General features: G+C 40.6%; 1 protein-coding gene across 1 annotated transcript in view; it reads left to right on the top strand.

Annotated features, from left to right (window-relative positions):
* Window positions 1-23302, top strand: part of ADCY2 (adenylate cyclase 2) — a 388518-nt gene that overhangs the window by 300132 nt on the left and 65084 nt on the right. Inside the window, exons 14-15 of the mRNA XM_072807368.1 lie at window positions 2190-2287; window positions 10943-11027. Coding sequence (XP_072663469.1) covers window positions 2190-2287; window positions 10943-11027 — 183 coding nt within the window. The remainder of the gene's footprint in view (window positions 1-2189; window positions 2288-10942; window positions 11028-23302) is intronic.

Below are 23302 nucleotides of genomic sequence, written 5' to 3'. Positions count from 1 at the left end.
TTTGTTATCTAAATACTTTCTCATTGTGACCCCCCCTAAAGTAAGAGCTATGATAGGCTCAAATAAATAAGCAATATTTGGGCTTTACATGTCCAGCTTACCGTTGATTTGCTAAAATGAATTAAGTAATTATTGCCCAAAAAAACTGACGACTCTTAGAGGTCAGTTTTATTGTATTTGCCTTTTGTGTTGATCTAGAGAAAGGAACAAGTTAGAGATAATTTTTATCATCCAACTATATCATTACAGACTTATTTAAACAAAAGCTATTTTTATTAATGGCAAAAGTCACAGCACTGGTATTAAAATTCTGTTGAGGAAATTCAGTGCATTGTTTTATGAATATTGAAGAGAATATCCAAAATCCATCAGGGCTGGATTTAATAGTTGCACCCAAACTTCATTTTGTGTTAGTGTTCAATGAGATCAATTCCCTGTTTATAACTCAACATTTTGACTACAGACCATTTACCAAAATGATGTTTCCTATAATTCATCATCATTATTGGCTATTTTATCCTTGAATAACTTTAAAATTATAAATACTGATAGTTACTTACTGTTTTAATGTTAAATGTTCCTGCTTGATAGAAGTCCAATTCCTTTATTAATACCGTGAAGAAATTCCAATTCATATCTCAACAGAAAGCCCAAAAGAAAGTAAAAGATAAGAATGCAGTTGAATGAATAGAATGTAATCACATTTCTGCAAATATGTGAATATAGCTTCTTCACCAGCATGTAAATTATCCTGGCTATCAAGTCACAAAATTCACACACACAAAAAATACTCAGGTAAACAGAAGGCCATCGTTCTTGGAAAATGCAGCTTTTGCTGATATTCCCCTGGTGTACATATTTGTGGAGGCCAACTTTGAGGCAAATTTTAGATAGCTTTGGGATTTAAGCTCACTTTCTGTCTACCTATCCCAGCCTGCTCTTCAGGCCAGCAGGAGGGGTAGAAGGCAGCAAGACATAGCACAAGAGAAACATCAGTAACCCCCCCCAAAGGTCAGTCATCTTACACTAAAACCCTGCAGGCTCAACCCAAGAAATGTGTACTATAACTTCCTACAATTTGGGCAGCCATCTACACAGATAGGGCTAATACCACCTGTCAGTATTGTCAGGAGGTTTCAAGAGCGTGGGCACAAAAATTGTTACTTCCTTTAGTTTTATGATAAAACCTCCTCTGGGGAGGCAGTATAGCTTCTGGTTTGGGAGTCTGGGTTTGGGAGCCAGTCCTCCTAGGTGAAATCCCAGGTTTTCCTATGTGCCATGTTTTCCTAAGAATGTGAATCCATCATTCTGGTATGAAGTTCCTTCATCCAAAAGTAGGGATGATAATAGTTTGAACTATTCCTCAGGCAGTTGTGGTACGGGTTAAATGAGTTCGTTCATGTAAAGCATTTAGAGTGCCTGTCACATAAGGGACAGAGGTCATTGCCATCATTGTGAGGGCAGTGCTGGCTGGCTGCTTTTGTTTCTGTGTGATTCAAGCATGGACAGCCCCTGGTGACAGCTACCCTGGTCTGTGTATTGCCCTGGATGTTATGAAAAGCTGCGTGAACCTGCTCGTTGCAGGGAAAGAGTCCATCGGCCAGGTCCAGGCGAGCACATGGAATGATCGTAGACCTAGAACTAAGCCCACTGGCCTGCTCTGTCTTACAAACTTCCTTGATACCTCAAAGTAGCATTGAGATGAATAATAACAAACAGGACTAAATTAAATAAATAAGGTGAGGAAATTGCATCTCCAAAATACTCTTCAAACGTAAAATATATGGATAGTCATTTGCTTTCCCCACACAGCTGTGGCCATGAGATCCACAAGGGGACCAGGACCCTGCGAGGCTCACAGTCCTGCTGTCACTTTACTCACTCGTCCCTCTGGTCAGCCACTCTCTCCTTGCTGGCGTGATCCAGTTGCTGTGAAATGGGTTTCTGAACAGTTAGACTCAAAAATCCTGGTTTGGGGAAGAAACTCTTTCATGGCCTATTTGGAGGGAGGAAGTACTCATTGCCAGTGATGAATAGCCATTGTCCTTAGCTTGGGGTTTTTTTGTTTTTTAGTTTTTGGTTTTTTTGGCCACTTATGAATGTGATGCATGTACAGGTTGGCCACTGGCTGATGGTTTCAGCCCCTGTCTTAGGGAACGGCACTCATGGTTCCCTTCTTGTCCCTTTAGTACCGAGCCACTGCACTGCCAGCGTTTAAGTACTACGTCACCTGCGCCTGTCTCATATTCTTCTGCATCTTTATTGTACAGATTCTGGTATTACCAAAGTAAGTACCTGTGCGTCTGTGCTGGGACCCTCACCAGGTGTACTTCTCTCCTGGAACCCACTTATACTAAAGGATAATGACAGGGGGTGGATTGCTAAACAGAAGGTTCTATGACATGGGAGAGGGGCAGTTAAGTCAGTATCTGCAAAGTTAAGCAGCTCTTATTTTTTCATTGGGATAATAACGCTTTTCACTTCTCATTTCTTTTTTAATGAGTTGACCTCCAGTCTTGTTTGTTTTCCTTTGGGAAAACTGCCTCCTGTTTTTTGGAAAAGGGAGAAAAATGACTAAGAAGTGAATGAATGAATGAATGAATGGGTGCATGAATAACTAATAGAGGACTTCATGACCCTGAAAGGAACAGTAAGGGGAAGAGTTTGTCTGAAAGAGGGCCTGAGCAATTGGGAAAATGGAGTTGCTATTTACAGGGAGGGAGAATCCTGGGGAAGGAGCGGGGCAGGGCAAGACATGAATCCAGGGCTCAGTCCTGGGCATCAAAGACTTGTGTCGGTATCTTACACATCCAAGCAGTGGAGCTTCACAGAGGGAGGGTGTGCGGAAGTCCAGGCTTCGTGGAGGAGCTGGGCGTGGAGTCATGATCTGGAACAGCCAGCACATGGGCAGTATTTAAACCCACTGGATGGGATGAGCTCACCTAAGAAATGAGTGTAAAAAGAAAAGACTGTGAACCTTCTGAGGGGATATATCTAAAACTTCAAAACCTCAGCCCTTACTGTTGCTGTGGAGTAGAAGCTTTTTACTCTGCCAAATATAATTCCTTCTCCCTTTTCCCAGGATGTCCAAAGGGGCCAGAACACCCCAAAGCTCCCAAGTCCTGTTAGCAGAGAAAGGCTACTGGGATCTGTAATGGCAATGGGCATTTAAATGCCTTTTGTCCTTTTCAGCTTTTGGTTTTTATTTTTTTACCAAATTCCCTTTCATTTTGAGGGTCTGCCACTGTCACTTGAGAGAGACAAGGGGATTTTAATTCCTGCATGCTAACGTAATAGTTAAAAGAAAAGCACTCTTCTCTGAGTTCTTACCATCCTTGCTGAATACCACGTAATAGGTGTGAACAGAGCATTGATGGGAGAAGGAGGTAAGGACAGAGAGGGAGGAGGGACATGGAAGTTATCACATTAAAAAGAATTCCAGAGATACCATTATTAGGGACACCTCAGGGGCTCAGTGATTGAGCATCTGCCTTCTGGTCAGGTCATGATCCTGGGGTCCCAGGATCAAGTCCTGCATCGGGCTCCCCACAGGTAACCTGCTTCTCCCTCTGCCTGTGTCTCTGCCTCTCTCTGTCTCACATGAATAAATAAACTCTTTTTGAAAAAAAAAAAAAGATATCATTATTAACCCCCAGAAATGGTTTATAATTAATACAACTTTCAGACATTTGGGGGATAGTGTATGGTTGTGCTGGATTTTTCCTGTCTGCAGAAGTGCTTCCTCATCCATGTCAGGACCACTTGTAAGTACATTGACCAGGGGAAAAACACAGAAAGGAGAAAAGACCTTGTCTAAAATCAGCCTTTTCCATACACTGTTTAACTGTACACTTGATTAAAGTGCCAATGTCAAAAATTATCACTAAAAAGTGTAATTCTTCTCGCCTCGTGACAGGGAAGAGTCAAGTTTGCTCTTCAGTGAGCATATAAATCAATTATGCTTGTGCATTAAAAAGAAACAGCTTTGCAACTAGAATGTTAATTAAAATTGATTGTGTTACACAAACATCTTGGTATGCTTAATGAGCCAGAGCATAGTTTTGATAGAGCAGGAAGGATAAATGGTTATAATTAAGAGCTTTTGGCCAACCATTACTTTACCTCATGATATTTCTTGTTCCCTGGGATAAGAGGTACATCCATTTGAATGCCAGTGTACTATGTACTTGAGCACTGGACAGCCACAGGTTTGAGCCACTCATGGTCTGAATCTCAGGTTGTGACATAATGTTCTATATACACAATCATATCAGCTACCAATACAGATAATTTTGACTTCCTTTCCAATGTGATGCCTTTTATTGCAACTTCTTGCCTAATTTCCCTGACTAATAACTGCAGCATAATTTCAATAGAAGTAGCCACAACGCGTGTACATTCTTGTTCATAATCTCAGGAGGAAAACACTCAATATTTTATCATGAAATATAATGTGACCTGTGGATTTTTTTCATATGGACCTTTATTAGGATCAAGGAAATCCCCTTTTAATCTTAGTTTGTTGAGTGCCTTTATAATAAAAGGGTGTCAGATTCTACAGCTATTGAGATGATCAAGTGGGTTTCTTTTTATTAATGTAGTGTATTATACATTAGTTGATTTTCAGATATTAAACCAACCTTGCATTTCTCAGATAAATCCCACTTTGTCATGTTATATAATCTTTTTTATATGTGACTAGATTTGGTTTCCTAATACTTTGTCAAGGTTCTTGTATCTGTATTTATAGGAGATGTTCGTCTCAGTTTTATTTTCTTGTGATATCTTTGTCTGGTGTTGGTTTGAGGGTGATACTGGCCTTATATAATCAGTTAGGAACTATTCTATCCTTTTCATTTTCTGGAAGAGTTTGTAAAAAAGTAGTAGAAATTCTTCTTTACCTGTTTTGTAGAATTCACCAGTGAAGCCATTTGTGTGTGAGCTTCTCTTTGCAAGTATTTTTTGGTTTGGGTTTTATTTCAATTTCCGATTCAATCTCTTTTATAGGTCTATTCAGATTTTCTGTTTCTTCCTGAGTCATGTCTGATAGTTTGTCATTGCTTACTTTTTTTAGTATTTAAATTCAATTTAGTTAAGATATAGTGTAGTATTAGTTTCAGGGGTAGAATTTAGTGATTCATCAGTGCATATAACACCCAGTGTTCATCAAGCACATCATATGCCCTCCTTAATGCTCATTACCCAGGTACCCCATCTCCCCACTCACCACCCCTCCAGCAACCCTCAGTTTGTTTGCTATAGATAAGAGGCTTTTATGCTTTGCCTCCCTTTCTGTTTGTATCTTGTTTTATTTTCCCTTCCTTCCCCTATGTTCATCTCTTTTGTTTCTTAAACTCCACATATGAGTGAAATCATATGGTATTTTTCTTTCTCTGACTGATTTATTTCACTTAGCATAATACTCTCTAGTTCCATCCAAGTTGTTGCAAATGGCAAGATTTCATTTTTCTGATGGCTGAGTAATATTCCACTGTGTGTGTGTGAATATATATATATATATATATATATATATATATACCATATTTTCTTTGTTCATCCATCAGTTGATGGACATTTGGGCTCTTTTCATAACTATCTTACACTGTTGGTGGGAATGCAAATGGGTGTAGCCACTCTGCAACACAGTATGGAAGTTCCTCAAAAAGTTAAAAATAGAATAACCCTATGACCCAGCAATTGCACTACTATTTACCCAAAGGACACAAAAATATTGATTCAAAGGGACACATGCACTGTGATTTTTATAGCTGCATTATCAACAGCACAAGGGATGCATTTTATTTTTTTTTTTAAGATTTTATTTATTTCCGAGAGAGAGAGCACAAGTCCAAGGAAGAGGGAGAAGGAGAAGCAGGCTCCCCACTGAGCAGGGACCAAACGCGCCCCCCGCCCACCAGGACCCTGGGATCGTGACCTGAGCTGAAGGCAGATGTTTAACTGACTGAGCCACCCAGACACCCCCAAGGGATGCATTTTAAATACAAAAGGCATTTGGGATGGAACTTGAAGGATAGAAAATATGTATCATCTAAACAACATGAGAAGGCTACTGCACATGTAGTAATAGCAAAGTAGACATGAGGGAAAGAAGTATTAATAGAGACATAGACATTGAATAATGAGGGCAAATCATCAGAAAGCATAGAATTATGAAATGTGCAGAATGCCTAAAACAGCTATGACATACATAAAAGGAAAAAAATGTTAAAATCAAAGAGTTTGATAAATCTGTAGTCACAATTAGACTTTTAATATCCCTTTTACAAACCTTACCATGTAAATAAGGATATAGCAAATATGAGAAAGATTATTTACTTCTTGAAACTGACATTCCCAGAACATGAACCCAGCTGTAAAATGCATGTGATTTTAAACTGCACGTGGAACATGGCCAAAATATATGCCAGGCCATAAAAGCATCTTGACAAATTTAAAAAGATTGAAATAAATTTGAAAAGATAAAAAAAAAAATCTTACACTGTGATACTGAACCATACCACAATCAAAATAGAAATGAGGAAGAATAGAATATCTGAAGTATCCCCAGATATTTCAGTATTAGACTATATACCTTTGAATAACTCTGAGCCAAAAAATCATGAGAGAAATTAGAAAATATCTTAGACATCAAAATATAACCTACCCAAAGGTGTGGAATGTAGCTTAAAGCACTAATTTAGAGAGAAATTTGTAGCTTTAGGATGCTTATATTAGAAAAGAAGAAAGGGTTAAAACTTTTCTAAGTTTTGACCTAGGAAGCCAGAAAAAGATGAGCAAATCAAGTATATGGGAATAAATACTAAAGATGGAATACATCTATAAAATAGAAAACAACCAATACAGAAAATTAATAAAACACAAGCAGGTTCTTTGAAAAAGTTTAAAAATTCCAAAAAAAAAAAAAAAAGAAAAGAAAAAAAGAAAAAGTTTTAAAATTCCTAAACCACTACTAGCAAGACTGATCAAGAAAGAGATAATCACAGAGCACCCAGACTAATGACATGAGGAATAAAAGAGGATTCACTGTAGACATTGCTGGGATAAATATGGAATATTACAAATTACTCCAGACCAAAAAGATTTACAATTTACATAAAATGGGTAAATTCCTTGAAAACAACCCTACCCAAGTGGACATGTAATGAGATAGAAAATTTTAATGGGTGTTTATTAAATTTATTAAATTTGTTTTTTTAAACCTTCTTACAAAGAAAACCTCCTATTTGTGGTGATTTCTTTGTGAATTCTATGGAGCATTTTAAGAAAATAAAAAGGAAGGATTTGGTCAAATATTGCCAAATTGCATAATTGTGAGTGGATTAAAATGTCCTATCCATGAAAAGAGGCTCAAAGATTGAGGCTAAAACCAAAGGCCACCTCTGTATTAGGTACAGGAGATTTCCAAAATTAAAAGACAAGAAAGGTTGAAAATAAAGGATGGAAAACAGCTATTCTGGGAAACAGCTTACAGGAAAAAAGAAAGCTGTGGGAATAAAATTTTCTGACGACATGGAATCAAGTGGAAGATATTCAGCACAAGAAAAAGAAAGCCTTGTAATAATGGTACAGTCACCAAGAAAACTTAATAGTCATAAATCTTCGGTTACTCCAGCATCTCTTTGAAATAAATAAAGAAAAGCTATTAGATTGTTCAGATATATTGGCAAACCCACAAGCCTCACCGGAAATAGTAATGCATTCTAAAATTGACAGACCAAATTGAACCATTAAGTCAGCCCACTGGGAACTTGACTAACTCATCCGGCTCTCACAATAGACATATTTAGGGAATATGCTTTGTTACCAGTGAAAGGAAATACATAACATTTTAAGAAATCTATAAGCTATAATAGAAGTAGATTGTGCTCATCACACCCTAGAAGAAAAGTAAATTGTCAAAGTAGAAATAATAGAAACCGCACTCTCTGATAAAATCTAATGAAATTAGAAATAGCAGGGACAGACCAAAAATAATCTCCTTGTGGAATTTATAAATTAGACTTCTGAATAACTTTTCTATTAAAAGGAAATGGAAATTGAAATTAGAGGCTTTTTGGAGAAGAATGACAGTAAGTAACTACAAATCAAAAGCTATAGGATTTGGCTAAAGCAGTAGTTATAGGAATATTTATGCCCTTAAATGCATTTATTAGAAAATGCAAAAGATTGGCAATAAATAGCTGTCAAGGAAAAAGTAATATAAGTTTGTGTAAAGAAGGAGGAAGCAATTGTTAAAATTTAAATCAGAAACTAATTATATAGAAAACTATCAGAAAGCATAGACCTTAATAATAAACCAAAAGCTCATTCACTGTGAAGATCAACAACCATGAACAGCTTTAAAAGTCTGATGTAGAGAGAAAAGGAAAAAGAACATTAAAATCAAGAAAATTATGCTTCAAAAATGGAGACTTTTGAAATTAAAAAAGAATATTATGTAGAATATTTTACATCTGAAAATCTAAATGAAACAGTTTTCCAGGAAAATTATCAAGATTGACTGAAGGAATAGAGACAGTAAACAAGGTAGAAATGTGATTTGTCTACTCCGAAAAACAGAATCTGGATCAGGAATACAACTGAAAGGGCGTAAGTCCTGACCACACCACCTCATAGAGATATGACTTAGACAATTATATCAGCTTCTCTGGGCCACTGTTTCTCCTTGGTAAAACGAGGTAATGATAGTAACTACTATCCATGACTTTTATGATGATTTAGTGGTTTATACATATGAAGCCTTTAGAACAGTACTTGGCAGAAAGTAATCTATCTTCTTATCATCACCATCTTGTATCATCATGCCATCACCAGGATCATCATCATGATCACCATCATGGTCACACCATTAATGTCATCACCATCACCCGTCACCATCATCACCTTCATCGTCAACCACCACCATCATCATCAACATTATCACCATCACTATCATCAGACAGTTTTACAGCTGACGTTTACCAAACCTTCTAGAAGAGATCGTTTATGTGTTATTTAAACAGTTTCCGACCAAAGAAAAAGATGTAATGTTTCTGAACTCAGCCTTATGAAGCTGACATTACCTTGAAATCAGAAAGGAACCAGGTCAGCACAGAATCAAAGAAAGCCCATTTGAGCCTCTCCTGTAAAGATGGATGTGAAAGATGGCAAACCCAAATTCAGCAGATGAGTTACTGTGTCCCTCTTCAGTCACAGGAGTGCCAAGGGGCCTCCATTCTTCTGAGGTGCTGTTTCACACTCCCCTCCCACCACACTGCCTGGCTAAGCAGGAGGCTCCCAGATAATGTGTTGGGGAGATGCGAGACTGGTGGCTTCTGACCAAGGATGGGCTGAGGACTGGAGTGCTGTCTGAAAGCAAGATATTCTTGGAGGGGTGGAGGGGGGCATGTAAGGACATAGGGTGCTTACCCCTCCTGCGCTGTAAGCAGCTCAAAACAAGTACATCTTACTTATCTCTGTCATTACAGCCTTGTATGGGACTAGATATATTTGGTGTATATACATCCTTCTATTACAGACTTAACTGTTACTAAAAAAAATGTGAACAGATGTCATTATCTGGCCAGGTATTTGAAATCACTGTGCATCACCTTAGGAGACAGCTCAGTGCCCAGGGCGTCATCAAGTCAGGCTCAGGTTTTGTTTTGAAGTCAAACTTTTGTTGACTGTTCCTAATAGAGGAGGTATTTGATAGTGTGAGCTGAGTGGAGCCTTCCCATCATGATGGCAATGGGGGTGGGGGGGTTGCTCTGTTCACTGGTTATCTGCTTTGTTTCCTTCCCTGTGGGCTCACAGCTGTGCACACGCATTTCTGAGTTGCTTCTGAGCCTTCTGTGCATCGATATTCAGAGTGTTGATGCTCTGTTCTCTGTACCAGTCCTTCTGTCTCCTCAGTATCTCTGGCCAAACTCATTGACTGGAGGGTCTCTTGCAGTCTGAGATACCACCTGATGTCTCCTTAGATGTCTCATTTGAATTTCAGCTTTGATTATTCATTGTGGTTCGGCTCTTTTAATACCCCTGAACACTTCTCTTCTTGGATTAAATGAGGTTTTAAAGAGGCTTTGAACTTTTTAATGATTTAAAGGATGTCTCTAGACACCCGAGTGGTTCCGTTGGTTAGGCATCCACTTCTCGATTTCGGCTCGGGTCATGGTATCAGGGACGTGAGATCGAGCCCTGCATTGGGCTCTGTGCTCAGTGGGGAATCTGCTTGGGATTCATATTCATATTCTCGCTCTCTCTCGCTCTCTCTCTCAAATAAATAAATAAATATTTAAAAAATAAAAATAAAAAAGGATGTCTCAAAGAGGCATACAATTCTTATAAATGCTCTTATCTACCTTCAACCTGTCAGTAGCAGAATTGTAACTTAATTTTTCACATGATCATAGGAAGAAGTTTGCATGTTCATCAGCTTGGGGTAAGAATGGTCCCTGAAATCTTTAGGGAACCTCAGTAAACATTTAGCTGCATGATTGCTGAGAGAAGGTGAATCTGGCTGGATTGTACTGGGGAGGGTAAGGACTTAGTGTCTCCCTAAGTGAGCAGATGTAAGGAAGGGCCAGGAGGTCTTCAAGGGCAGCAGCTGCCAGGACATCAGTGGCAGGGAAGGGGCCACGTGCAGGCATTGAAGTGCTAGTTGCATAGGAGAGCCAGAAAAAGATTATTTTGCTTTCACAATGACCTGGTACTTGTAGGGCAATTTTGGGGAACCAGCAAGTTGACCAGACACAGTCGTGGACACATTGTTCTATGGACGTATTGTTGGTTTTAGCTCCATTTTCATTTCTCAAAAACTGAATGAGGAAAGAAGTCCTTATTAAATTAAGTCCTAATTAAGCCCAAAGTATTACTGATGGCTTTCCAGGATAATGGAAACTACCCCCACACTAACCTGTTCCTTTTTGTTTCCGGATAGAACATCGATTCTGGGGATCTCCTTTGGAGCTGCATTTCTCCTGCTCGCCTTTATCCTTTTCATCTGCTTTGCTGGACAGCTTTTGGTAGGTACTTCAAATTCGGAACTTACTTGAAAACTGTGCTCTTTGAGTGAAAACTGTTTTTTTGCTGGATGCAGGGGAGCTTGTTGATTTACCCTTTTAAGAGCTACAGGTCCCGGTAAAGCAACATGCACCCTTCATGTCAGCAGCCCAGAATATCAACTGAGGCGGATTGTGCACAGCTAAGACACTAGTTTGAAGATTATTTCAAGTGTTGTATGTCACACCATAAACCTATATTCATGTTTATTTATTTCTGTCATCACGTTGTATCCTCTCTGACTTTTCAGAGTATTTATAGCAGTAAGCACTAGTATAATAGGAGGCTTTTCACATACAAGGGAATTGAAATTTAAACCAATATGTCTTTTATATCCACTTTCAAGACATAAAATTTTGGAACATATGAAAATAGCAAATGTAAAAATACATTTGGTGAGTGTTTTAATTTAAACCAATCACTGCAAGCTGTTATGGTTCAAGTGCTAGTTCAGGATGTAAGAATCAAATCTAAGTGTATTCTTGAGTCAAAGCAAGTAACTCCATGAGAACATCATAAGGAAGCCAACAATGAGATGGAAGTCCAAAAAGATAGTCAGTGCTTTATCTTGTTCATTGGAGATGTGTGGAAACAAGAGAGGTCACCCTGAGCCAGCTCTCAAGCATCAGGTACAGTCTAGTCTGATGGGTTGAAATCTTTTTGCCAAAAAGCATTAAGATTTCAGTGTATGTCTCTGCCTCTCAACAACGGATGCTCTATACCATCTCTGCTGTGTACCTTTGCAAATTAATGTGGGGTTTGTTTGCTATATCATAATTTAGACGTTTCAAATTGGACTGGAAACTCTTCCAAAACTGGCACTGTGGTTTCAGATTTCCTGGAATGCACACACGGCATCTCAGGTTTCTTAAAAATCCCCTGAAAAACTATAGGGTATAAATATTGCCCCATGGGAATTGGTGTCAAGTTTCTAAAATACTTAATATAAAAGAAGTCTGGTTTTCCATGTTCACATGTTCCTTAGGTGGAAAAACACATGGGCTCCACTCTGTTTTCCTGGCCCTCAGAAAACTTCTGCAGCCCCCTTCTCAGGTTTTCAGAAAAGGAGCTATCCTTTGTGGGGTCCCACTGGAAACCCAAGTCCTGTTCGGCTGACGGCAGCTTCTACCATTGTGTCTAACGGGCCCCGTTTCTCATTTTCTGTTCCAAGGAATCCAGTCTTCAGGGTGGGGGAAACAGTATATTTTTAAGGTTTCAAGCTGACTTTTTCTTTCCACTAAGTTGCTATCGAAAAGAAACAGAGAAGTGGGAGCTGGAAAGAGAATCTCCAGAGCAACTTTGCTGCCTTTGAGAGAATGCTTTTGTCTTATGTAATATCTCTCCTCTCAGCCTGGATAGAATCCCACCAACCTGCCAGGACTCCTCGTCTCTCCCAGGCCCATTCTCTGGTGCTTCCGGGCCGTCAGGATCCCACACCCACGATGCCTGCTTCCTCCCCTTCCCAGGGGCTTCCTAAGACCCTGACACCCACACACCAGATGCAAGGGAGTCTGTAACTCTGCGTTGTCTCAAAGCGCAAATTTCAGTTCTGGGAATGAATTGGTGCCTGCCTCCCCCTCAAAAGAAGCCTGGATTTTGCCAAAGTGGTCAGGAAGACTAGGCTTGAGGACGTCTTTCTTTCTTTTTTTAAAGATTTTATTTATTTATTCATGAGAGACACAGAGAGAGAGGCAGAGACACAGGCAGAGGGAGAAGCAGGCTCCCTGCGGGGAACCCCATGCCGGACTCAATCCCGGGGATCCCGGGATCACACCCTGAGCCACAGGCAGATGCTCAACCATTGAGCCACCCAGGTGTCCTTAAGGACAGCTTTCTTTCTGAACTTGAATTGGTAGGATCAGTGAATGAGGCTCCCTCCATCCCCACCAGTGGCCAGCTGTAATCCTTGGTCAAGAGGTAACTGGTAAAATTCAAAAAGGAACTCTTCTCATTCCTATAAGAGGTTCTTTGTACTGTGTAAACAATTCTGTAAGGACTTTTTTCTAACCATCAATATCCAACAAATGAAGGCACAACCAGTCTAAAAAGGCTTTCAATGTGCTTTCTATTCTGTCCTCCAAATTCAGTCAAAAGTGAACATGTGTCACAGATAATCCTAGCGGTCATGGAGAAGAATCCTGACATCCTAACTGCTCATTCCCTGACCTCTTGAAACCCTACCAATTATATGAAGTGTTACCATGTTTTGCATTTCTCTTTGGATTAAATACTGAGTTTATGAAAGAGTACTTAATATCCCTGAAATATTGATATCCTTCATATCCTTCCATTACCATATGTTAACGTAAATGCCAGAAGCAACACTGTGGTAATATTGCTGGTACTAAACTCCCTGCAGGAAGAATTCAAGTAACATTCTTTGATAAAAGAGGTTGAGAAAACGTAACCCTGGGATGCCTGGGTGGCTCAGTGGTTGAGCGTCTGCCTTTGTCCAGGGCATGATCCTGAAGTCCCAGGATCGAGTACCACTTCTCCGGCTCCCCGCAAGGAGCCCGCTTCTCCCTCTGCCTGTGTCTCTGCCTCTCTCTGTACCTCTCATGAATAAATAAATAAAATCTTTAAAAAGAGAGAGAGAGAGAAAAGATAACTCTAACATTTTCTTTCCAAGAGCTTGACTTTTGTCCCATTGTGTTGCACAAAAAGGATCTGCTACTACCTGGTCATTTGGTACAGCGGGATTTGATAAAAAAGTAGAGACACGTTAAGATGGGCAAAAAATAAGAGTGATCATGAAATGCAGGGTTGTTTTTTTGTTTTGTTCTGTTTTCCTTTTGGTAGAAAAATCAGATACTTGTTCAGTCTGATAAAAAAGTCTGGGAACTTACTTGTTGCCACTGTTCCTATTATGAGAAGCCCAGAGCGCACCCCTCTCTGCCCCTCGCTCCCGCCCTCACTGCACTAGTGGCTCCCCAGCACTACCTCTGCCGCCTGTTGCCTGTTGCCTACTTCACTCTGTGGGTGGGTCCTGCAACTGCTTGCCTTCTAGAACCTTTTTCAGAAGCCCACCAGCCCCTGCAGTGGGCGCTTCTGTTGAGTGCTGTGGGACTTAGGATCTGTGCCATATAATTTAGCACTTGATTATGTAACAACTTAGTTGACTCCCCCTCTTTTTTTTTTTTAATTTTTCTGGTGAGTGTGACTGTTGTTTCCCCTACATAGAGTAGTTTTTTTCTGAGATAAGAATTGTTTCCCACACTGACTTTTGTCTCCCAGTGAATCCAGCAGAATGCTGCCCACAGGAATGCATGTAATAGCATGCGTGGGGGCACCTGGGTGGCTCAGTGGTTGAGCGTCTGTTTTTAGCTCAGGTCAGGATCCCAGGGTCCTGGGATTGAGTCCTGCATTGGGCTCCCTGCAGGGAGCCTGCTTCTCCCTCTGCCTGTGTCTCTGCCTCTCTCTGTGTCTCTCATGAATAAGTAAATAAAATCTTTAAAAAAACAAACAAACAAACAAATCAGGGGATTCCCGGGTGGCTCAGCGGTTCGGAGCCTGCCTTTGGCCCAGGGCATGGTCCTGGAGTCCCAGGATCGAGTCCCGCATCAGGATCCTGGCATGGAGTCTGCTTCTCCCTTTACCTGTGTCTCTGCCTCTCTCTCTCTCTCTCTCTCTCTCTCTCTCTCTCTCTGTCTATCATGAATGAATAAATAAATAAGATAAAAAAAAATAAGCATGCATGAAGGAAGCACTACTGGACTAAAGGCATCTCGGTGAGGCTCCCCTCCACTGTGTGCACTCATCCAGCTCCACGCAGCCCCTCCGCGGCCTCCCCAGCACCACCACCCGGCCAGTTAGGCGTCCCCGAGTGCCACAGGGATCTTCCCTTCTCCAGGTGGCCTGGCGTGGGCACAGGTTCTGCAGGTAGATAGATGTGTGAAGCACTGGTGAGTGGGTGACCATCTTCTTGCCACAGTGAAATGCCTTCTCACCCATGCTTCGATTCTTTGATTCTGATGTGCTTTGAGTTGTCTCCTCAGTTTGAAATAACCTCCCGGCCTTCCCAAACCAATTTGGCAGAGCCCACCTTTGTCACCAACTTCCCTCATACCTGCTGGTCGGGCTTCTCATCTTATATTATTTTTTGTGATCCTTTAGATGGAAAGATCACCAGCGAGTTCGCTTCAGCCCTGTTGTGTTCATTGTAGTACTTCCAGCACTTGAAATACAAGATAAATATTTAATCTCCTTAAGCTTGAAGGAACGTTGGGTTGCACCCAAAGGCAGCCTCCTGGCACTGCTGTGCAGAAAATGTCTTGCCCTCATTCTCACCCGGGTTGACTTTTTCTGAATGTGTGGCTCTGAATTCAGCCCCAGCCACCAACCCCTGCTGCCAGCACTGCTGGGCTCCTGGCCACTGGCACCCTGGCCTCTCCTGGGTCCCCACTTGTCAGGTCTCCACAGGCACTGCCGTGTCAGCGCCTTCATGAGGCACTTGCATCTACAGCAGATGCCGGTTAGCATTTCAGATTTGTAAAACTTGAGAGCAGACAGGGAACCCAGAGATAACCTTGTCCAGCCCCACATTTTGTGGATGAGAGATGCCAAACTCTGGAGGTACCGCGTGCTTCAGCAAATTTCCACTCCAGTCACTTAGAGGAAAAGTTTTCCTCCACGATAAAGAATGATCATGATAAAGATCCTCCATGATAAAGAAGGACTTGTAATCTGATTTCTTGATGGTGGAAGTGAAGACTTTGGAGCAGGACCACCAGTTTGAGTGCTGTAAGACCAGCAAAGGTTTCCCTTTCTTGGGTAAGAACCTTCAGAATCCGTGCAAAGGGCCTGTGACAGGCAGGATCCCCACAAATAGCTCTGCGTCTAATCTCATCTCAGTTTACAGATAACCGTATTATATCAAAAATGATTTGCTCTGCTAGGCATTTTATGTATTGTGGCTCATCTCATGAGATCCCTTGGAGGAAATGCCCTTTCTGCAGTTAGTGAAACGGGTGCTCACAGATGGTACACATCTGGCCCTGTAGTATAGCAAGGAGGTTGGAATCAATCCCTAGGACCCTTATGACTAATTGGAAGGTGCCAGCCTGTGTGTGGAGAGTCACCAGCAGGTGACCACGTTCATGGTCGTGGGCATACCTGGCATGGATGTTGCCTTGCAGTGACGGCTAAGTATCCACTGGTCAAAATCACAGAGGTAAGTCAAGACCACCTCACAGAGAGCCACATTTGTATTTCCCTCTGGTCTAGTTTTGATAAACATTATTCAACTTTTGGCCCAATTTATTTAAAACTGGATTCTGGGGAAAGTACAGCTCCATTTTAAAGGAAATTTGATAAGGGATGCCTGGGTGGCTAAGCAGTTGAGCATCTGCCTTTGGCTCAGGGTGTGATCCCGGGATCCTGGGATCGAGTCCCACATCGGGCTCCCTGCAGGGAGCCTGCTTTTCCCTCTGCCTGTGTCTCTGCCTCTCTCTGTATGTCTCTCATGAATAAATAAATAAAATCTTTAAAAAAACAAAGGACATTTGGTAAGATGGGGAGGGGAAAGTTAATTTACAAGTGGATTTAGACTCTAAAATATTCTAGTAAGAAAGCACCTTTCATAATAATACTTTGCAAAATGTTTTCACATATATGAGAATCCTTCAAATAAGAAAATATATTATTTTACTTGATGACCAAAACACTCCAGTTCATACAAGTAGAAACTAAAATGGAGAATAAGTTTACGTTTTCATTACAGGGGGCAATAAATTAATAATGCTTGTCATTATAATATGAGTAATAATAAGTACAGAATTATGGCCAGATTGAATACTAGACTACCTGAGTGGATGTACATCTCTGGAACAAATACAAGAGTGACTCTAACCAAAATACCACAAAGAAAACCACCCCCAAAAGTGTCTCTTAGAACAGGGATGCCAGATACAGCAAATGAAAATGCTAGCACGCATCAGAAGAGACTTCTCAGTGTGTTTGCCCCCTGTTGTGTGTAGCAGAGATTATGTGATGCCAGCCCAGTGACCCTGTTCCCAGCAGGGATGAAGTCTGTCCTGTAGAAGGACATAGTGTGTAGGTCACACACTGGCTGATAGAAAAGCTCTCTACCCTACAGGAGTTTCTTCCCTTGAAGTCTATTTTCTCCAATATCAGTATAATTCTGCAGCGTTTTGTGTTTCGTACTTTCCCAGACTTCTTTTTTTCCTTCTTTGTATTTGACTTTTCCTTGTCAGTATGTGGGTTTTAGGTGTGTCTCTGGTTAAAAAAAAATCCAGTTGCAAGTTATTTCCTCTGATCTAACAGTCTCTGTCAAGTATACTTGTCAAGTATAACACACTTACGTGCATTATAATTACTATGACAGTCTTATTTTGCTTTTGCTTTTTTATTCCAGCATGTATCTTCATTGCTTCTATATATTTTTCCTCCTCTTCTGTGTCCCCTTGGATCCATGGAATTTATTTATTCTCTTTTATTCCCTATAGTGACTTGGAAGTTATGCATCCTAGTATTTTCTTTTGACTAATTAACTTAAAATGTGTAATGTACACAAGACTAACAGAGCTCATCAATGGCTCCATCTTATTGTTGAAGAATACTGTACTCCAAATCTGATGTTCTTGTTCCATCTTCCATTCCATTCCTGAGTATGAAAGATGAAATAAGATGATCAGATTCTTGATCTGTCATTATGCTGAAGAAGGTAAGATGAGAGCTGGGTAAATAGCCTATAAAACAGCACAGAAAGATAAAGAGTTTGGGTTAAATTTTTCTAAATTTAAACTGCTCTTGTTATTCATTGTTTTCATTGTCATCATTTTTGTTTTCAATTTCTCACTTTTCTTCCTGAATATATCATTCCTTCCTCCAGGATTCCATCTCCACATTCCCAAAGGATTGTTCCTTTTCTAACCCTTTGTTTTAAATTTTTTTCTTAAAAAAAAAAATAAATAAATAAATAAATAAATAAATAAAAATAAATTTTTTTCTTTATTTAAATTCAATTTGCCAACATAAAATATAACATCCAGTGCTCATCACATCATGTGCCCTCCTTAATGCCCATCACTCAGTTACCCCATTCCCTGCCCCCACTTCCCCTCCAGTTACCCTCAGTTTGTTTCCCAGAGTTAAGAGTCTCTCATGGTTTGTCTCCCTCTCTGATTTCTTCCCATTCAGTTTTCCCTATTTCCCTTATGGTCCCTTGCACTATTTCCTATATTCCATGTATGAGTGAAACCATATGATAATTGTCTTTCTCTGATTGACTATTTCACTCGGCATAATACCCTTTAGTTCCATCCATGTCAATGTAAATGGTAGGTATGCATCCTTTCTGATGGCTGAGTAATATTCCATCGTATATCTAGACCACATCTTCTCTATCCATTGATCTGTCAAAGGACATCATAGCTCCTTCCACAATTTGGCTATTGTGGATATTGCTGCTGTGAACATTGGGGTGCAGGTGTCCTGGCATTTCACTACATCCTTATCTTTGGAGTAAATCCCCAGCAGTGCAGTTGCTGGGTCGTAGGGTAGCTCTATTTTTAACTCTTCGAGGAACCTCCAAACCTCCAAACCTCTGGAGCAAGAGTGGCTCCACCAGTTCACATTCCCACCAGCAGTGCAAGAGGGTTCCGCTTTCTCCACATCCTCTCCAACATCTGTTGTTTCCTGTCTTATTAATTTTAGCCATTCTGACTGGTGTAAAGTGGTATCTCATTGTGGTTTTGATTTATACTTCCCTGATGACAAGGGATGTTGAGCATTTTTTCATGTGTCTGTTGGCCATGTATAGGTTTTCTTTGGAAAAATGTCTGTTCATGTCTTCTGCCCACTTCTTGACTAGATTGTTTTTTGGGTATTGATTTTGATAAGTTCTTTACAGATCTTGGATACTAGCCCTGTATCTGATATGTCATTTTCAAATATCTTCTCTCATTCCATAGGTTGCCTTTTAGTTTTGTTGACTGTTTCCTTCTTTTTTAATCCTTTCAGTGAGAGCCTGTGCATCATGTACTCAGCGTTTGTATTTAAAAACTGGCCTGTTCTTTCCTTATTGAGAAAGAGTTTGTGATAATTTTTCTAATACTGTGAAAACATTATTTTCCATATTTTCCATATTAACATATCAAGGAGAAATCTATAGTCTAATTGCTGTTTCTTGGTAGGTAATATATCTTCTCTCTGGTTGTTTTATAGATTTGCTCTTTGTTAGTCGTGGGCCAGTGATTTCTGGTGTTGAGGTACAGCTTTACTTTCATTTCCCGTTTGAGAGTCAGGATGTCTCATTAGCCACAGAGCTCGTTTTTTGCTCCAGGTCCACAAAGCTGTTTCTCCATGGCTCCATGTATTTTGCTTCTTTCCTGGTCTTTCTGTTTTCTTTTTCCTCAAACTTTCGTTACAAGTGTATTGGTTCTTTTTATTATCCTTTCTGTGACTCGAGATTCCTTTAGTGGTTTTTCATCCCTGTCTTTCTGTGCTGTTTTATGAGGTATTTCCTCAGAGCCATCCTACCCTCTTCAGCATAACTACTGCGTTTTTCAATATCTATATTTTCGTTTTCATCCCTTGAGAGTCTTTGTGGATAGTTTTTAAAATACATCTGTTATTTTCTCTTAAATGCTCATTCATTATTACTCTAATCCACCTTTGATTATTTTAATCTTATTTTGCAGGCTGTTTCAAATTGATATGATATGTGAAGATCCTGTGGTGCTAATTCTACCTTCTGTTGTGTCTGTTGTTTCTTCCTCTTATGGCCTGTTGTCCTATGTAGTTCATAATTTCTTTTTTATTTTGAGGTCATGTTCAGTGGGATTTGTCCTCCATCAGCTAGCAGGAACTCCAAGGACTTTCTCTGGTCTTTGACTCAATAACCCCTCAATTTGAGGTTCACATTATGGAGCATATAACATTTCAAACCCATCACTCGTATTTAGAATTAGAATTTATCATTGGAAGTTTATTGATACTTCCCTGAACTAGTGCATGGAGTTTTTCTAGACTCTACATGGCGGGAACAGTCTCCTGAGGCTTCTGGGGTTTTGTTTGTTTGTGTTTTTTTGTTGTTGTTGTTGAAGTATAATTAACATACAGTGTTGTATTAATTTTGGGTGTACTATATAATGATTCAACAATTCTCTACCCTAGTCAGTGCTCATATGATCCAGTCATTCCAATACTGAAACTTTACCCAGAGTAAATGAAAATAATTACTTGAAAAGAGATATGCACCCTGAGGCTTCTGGTTTTATTCAGGGATCTTGGTCTCAGCTGCCCATCCTTTGCAAGACCAAGGCAACATTTTCTTTCCTCCTATGGGCATCAAAAGCCCACCCTCCAGGTGTTATAGCTTGCATCCAGTTCCAGAACACTCCTAGGCCAACCTCACATCTTCAGTCCCTTTAGCAGTGAGCACCTGTGTTTCTGGCTGCTGGAAATTTCCCTTTGATTCCATGGTTAAGATAAAGAACATGTTGAGCAAGTATTTGTTGAGTCCCTGCTCTTTGTTCAACACTGTGCTGCTTTGGGAATACAAAGATGGGTATGATAGGGTCACCATCCTCAACCAACTCTCCTTGTGGCCAGATATAACACAATGTGGACAGGCTGTGAGTGCCACACAGTGGATGGATGGCTGAGGAATGTAGTTCACTCAGGGCTTATGGAAGAAACATGTTGATTTTGTAAAATATGATTGATGGAAATAAAGAAGCCTTTCTGCCAGAAATTCAAGTACAATTAAAGAATCAAAGTACACATGGCAGTCTCTGTAGCACTAAATGTTACAAGTAATTATTCCTGCAGCTTGTTGCTGCCATTCAAAAAGACAGTCCTTGGGGAATTAAAATGCCAAACTAGATGTTCCTTCAGGCAAATACACAAAAATGCGTGTTTATGTGATAAACTTAAATGTTTTTTCAGACAAGATTTTAAGATGAGTTTTGTTTTTCTAATACTAAAAATTTGCTACTTCTCGTTAGATTTATAGCTTTTCTAAATGTGTTTCATGTTATTAAACTTCACTTAATAGAAACACCTACTTCTCTCTACTTCTCTAGATTTTATTTTTGAAAAGGACACTGGGGCGCCTGGGTGGCTCAGTCACTTAAGCATCCAACTCTTGATTTTGGCTCAATAAATGCCAAAATATTCTATGAGACGGGATTATTTATAACCTTTCATGAGGATGGTGCGAATTTTGACAAACTTATTTTTCCCTCAGAGACTTTACTTGAATACTTCACCCAAAATAGAATACACTGAACCAAATTATCACATCAGGATCCAGGCGGTACTTTTTATTCAGAGCCGCAGTAGAATCAGGGGTCTCCTTTTCCTTAATCAGATCCTCCTTTTCTTCTCTGCTCCCCATCGTTGGCATCTGCTGCTCCTGTGAATGTCTCCCCCGACCCCTGCATCGTGGCTCAGGGGGCTCATCTGTGTCACCCACTGTTTCCTTGTCCTTGTCACCAGCAGTGCTTACCAATTTTCATGTTTCATGACAGTTCTCTTCACCTGGCCTCGCCTGTAGTGAAAAGGAGGGGAAATGAGGGGTTTTTTGTTCATATTGATATGGAGCAAAGAGATTTTGGTCCTTAGGGGCGCTGGGTGGCTCAGTGGTTGAGCGTCTGCCTTTGGCTCAGGGCATGATCCTGAGGTCCTGGGATCAAGTCCCATATCAGGCTCCCCACAGGGAGCCTGCTTCTCCCTCTGCCTGTGTCTCTGCCTCTCTCTCTGTGTCCCTCATGAATAAGTAAATAAAATGTAAAAAAAGAGAGAGAGAGAGAGAGACTTTTGGTCCCTAAAATGTCTCTGAGAAGTATGATGTTTTCTTCATAAATGTAACAAGAAAGAGCTAAGGATTGTAAGGTCTGCCCCTGGTGCCTGATGTAGCTTTTAACCTCTTAGAAGACCAAGGAGCCAGGTATAACTACCCCATCTTAGAGATGAGGAAGCAGAAGTCAGGGAGGATAGCTAACCTGCAGAAAGCCTCTCAGCTGTAGGGGTTTGATCTTGGGCCACAGGCTGGTTCTTACTGTTCTGACCACCTCTCATTCTGTGTTGTAGGATCTCTTGATTTCACCTCAGGTCATGATCTCAGGGTGCTGGGATCAAGCCCCACATCCGGCTTGTGCTCAATATGGGGTCTCCTCGGGATTTGCTCTCTCCTTTTGCCTCTGTGCACCACCCCCCAACCCCGCTCACACTCTCTCTAAGTAAATAAATAAAATCTTAAAAAAAAACTAGTTTAATTGCTGTATCAGTGTTTAGCATACCGCAATGCTTCCATTAAAGCAGAGAGACAATGTGAAAGAGTTACAGAAATAAAACTGTTTATTCATGCTGTTGAGGCTTTGCTATTTGAGATTTATGGATGTCACACCAGATTTACCATTTTATTAACTAAGTAGTATGAGTCAGAAAGGTACAGTATGTTGGCCTTCTTTTAAAACTTTTGAAATCGTAACCTTTTGGGGGGTGTTTTCAGAACATGTAGCCATCGGGCCACCCCTTTGACATGAAGGTTAAAATATAAATCCCTAGAGAACTTTTATGTAACCCTTGTCCTCTTAGGAGCATCTGTAAATATGTACAGTAACTCCTGGCACAGGCAGTTTGTCATCCACCCCTTAGAACTCTCCCCGTCTCTGTTCCCCCACCACCTTGACACAAGTCCATATCAAAGGGGCTCCTCCCCAGAAAGGTGACCCCCAGGATGAGGTGAGCTCATCCACTGAAATCCCACAGAGCAGAGTCTGGCCCACTGAAAATGCTGAGGGGACATTGCCCACCATTCTGCAAAAGCCTCAGTCCCTTCTTGGATCCAAAGAGCTTCTCTAGCACCCACGCGCATTGGCACGTTATTCGCCATGGCCCAAAGTCAGAAGCAGCACAGTGTCCATCCATGGTTGAATGGCTAAATCAAATGTGGTCTATACATAATGCAGTATTATTCAACCTTATAAAAAGAAAATCTGGTCACATGTGACAACATGGATGAATCTGGAGATGATGCTGAGTGAGATGAGCCGGTCACAATAAGACAAATACTGCGTGACTCCACATTCACGAGGTACCCAGAGTAAGAGACAGAGAACGAGTTGGTGGTTGTCAGAGGCAAGGGGAAGGGAGGAGGGGAGTTCTTCAATGGGTATAGACTTTCCCATGGTGCGAGACCAGAAGTCACAGAGATACACTACACAACCCTGTGAATAGAGGTAACACAACTGAAGGTAACAACTGAACCGCG

Source organism: Canis lupus, chromosome 31 (genome assembly GCF_048164855.1).
Source record: "Canis lupus baileyi chromosome 31, mCanLup2.hap1, whole genome shotgun sequence".
Lineage (NCBI taxonomy): Eukaryota > Metazoa > Chordata > Mammalia > Carnivora > Canidae > Canis > Canis lupus.
Note: the sequence above shows the minus strand (reverse complement) of the source record. Positions and strands in the feature narration are given on the sequence as shown.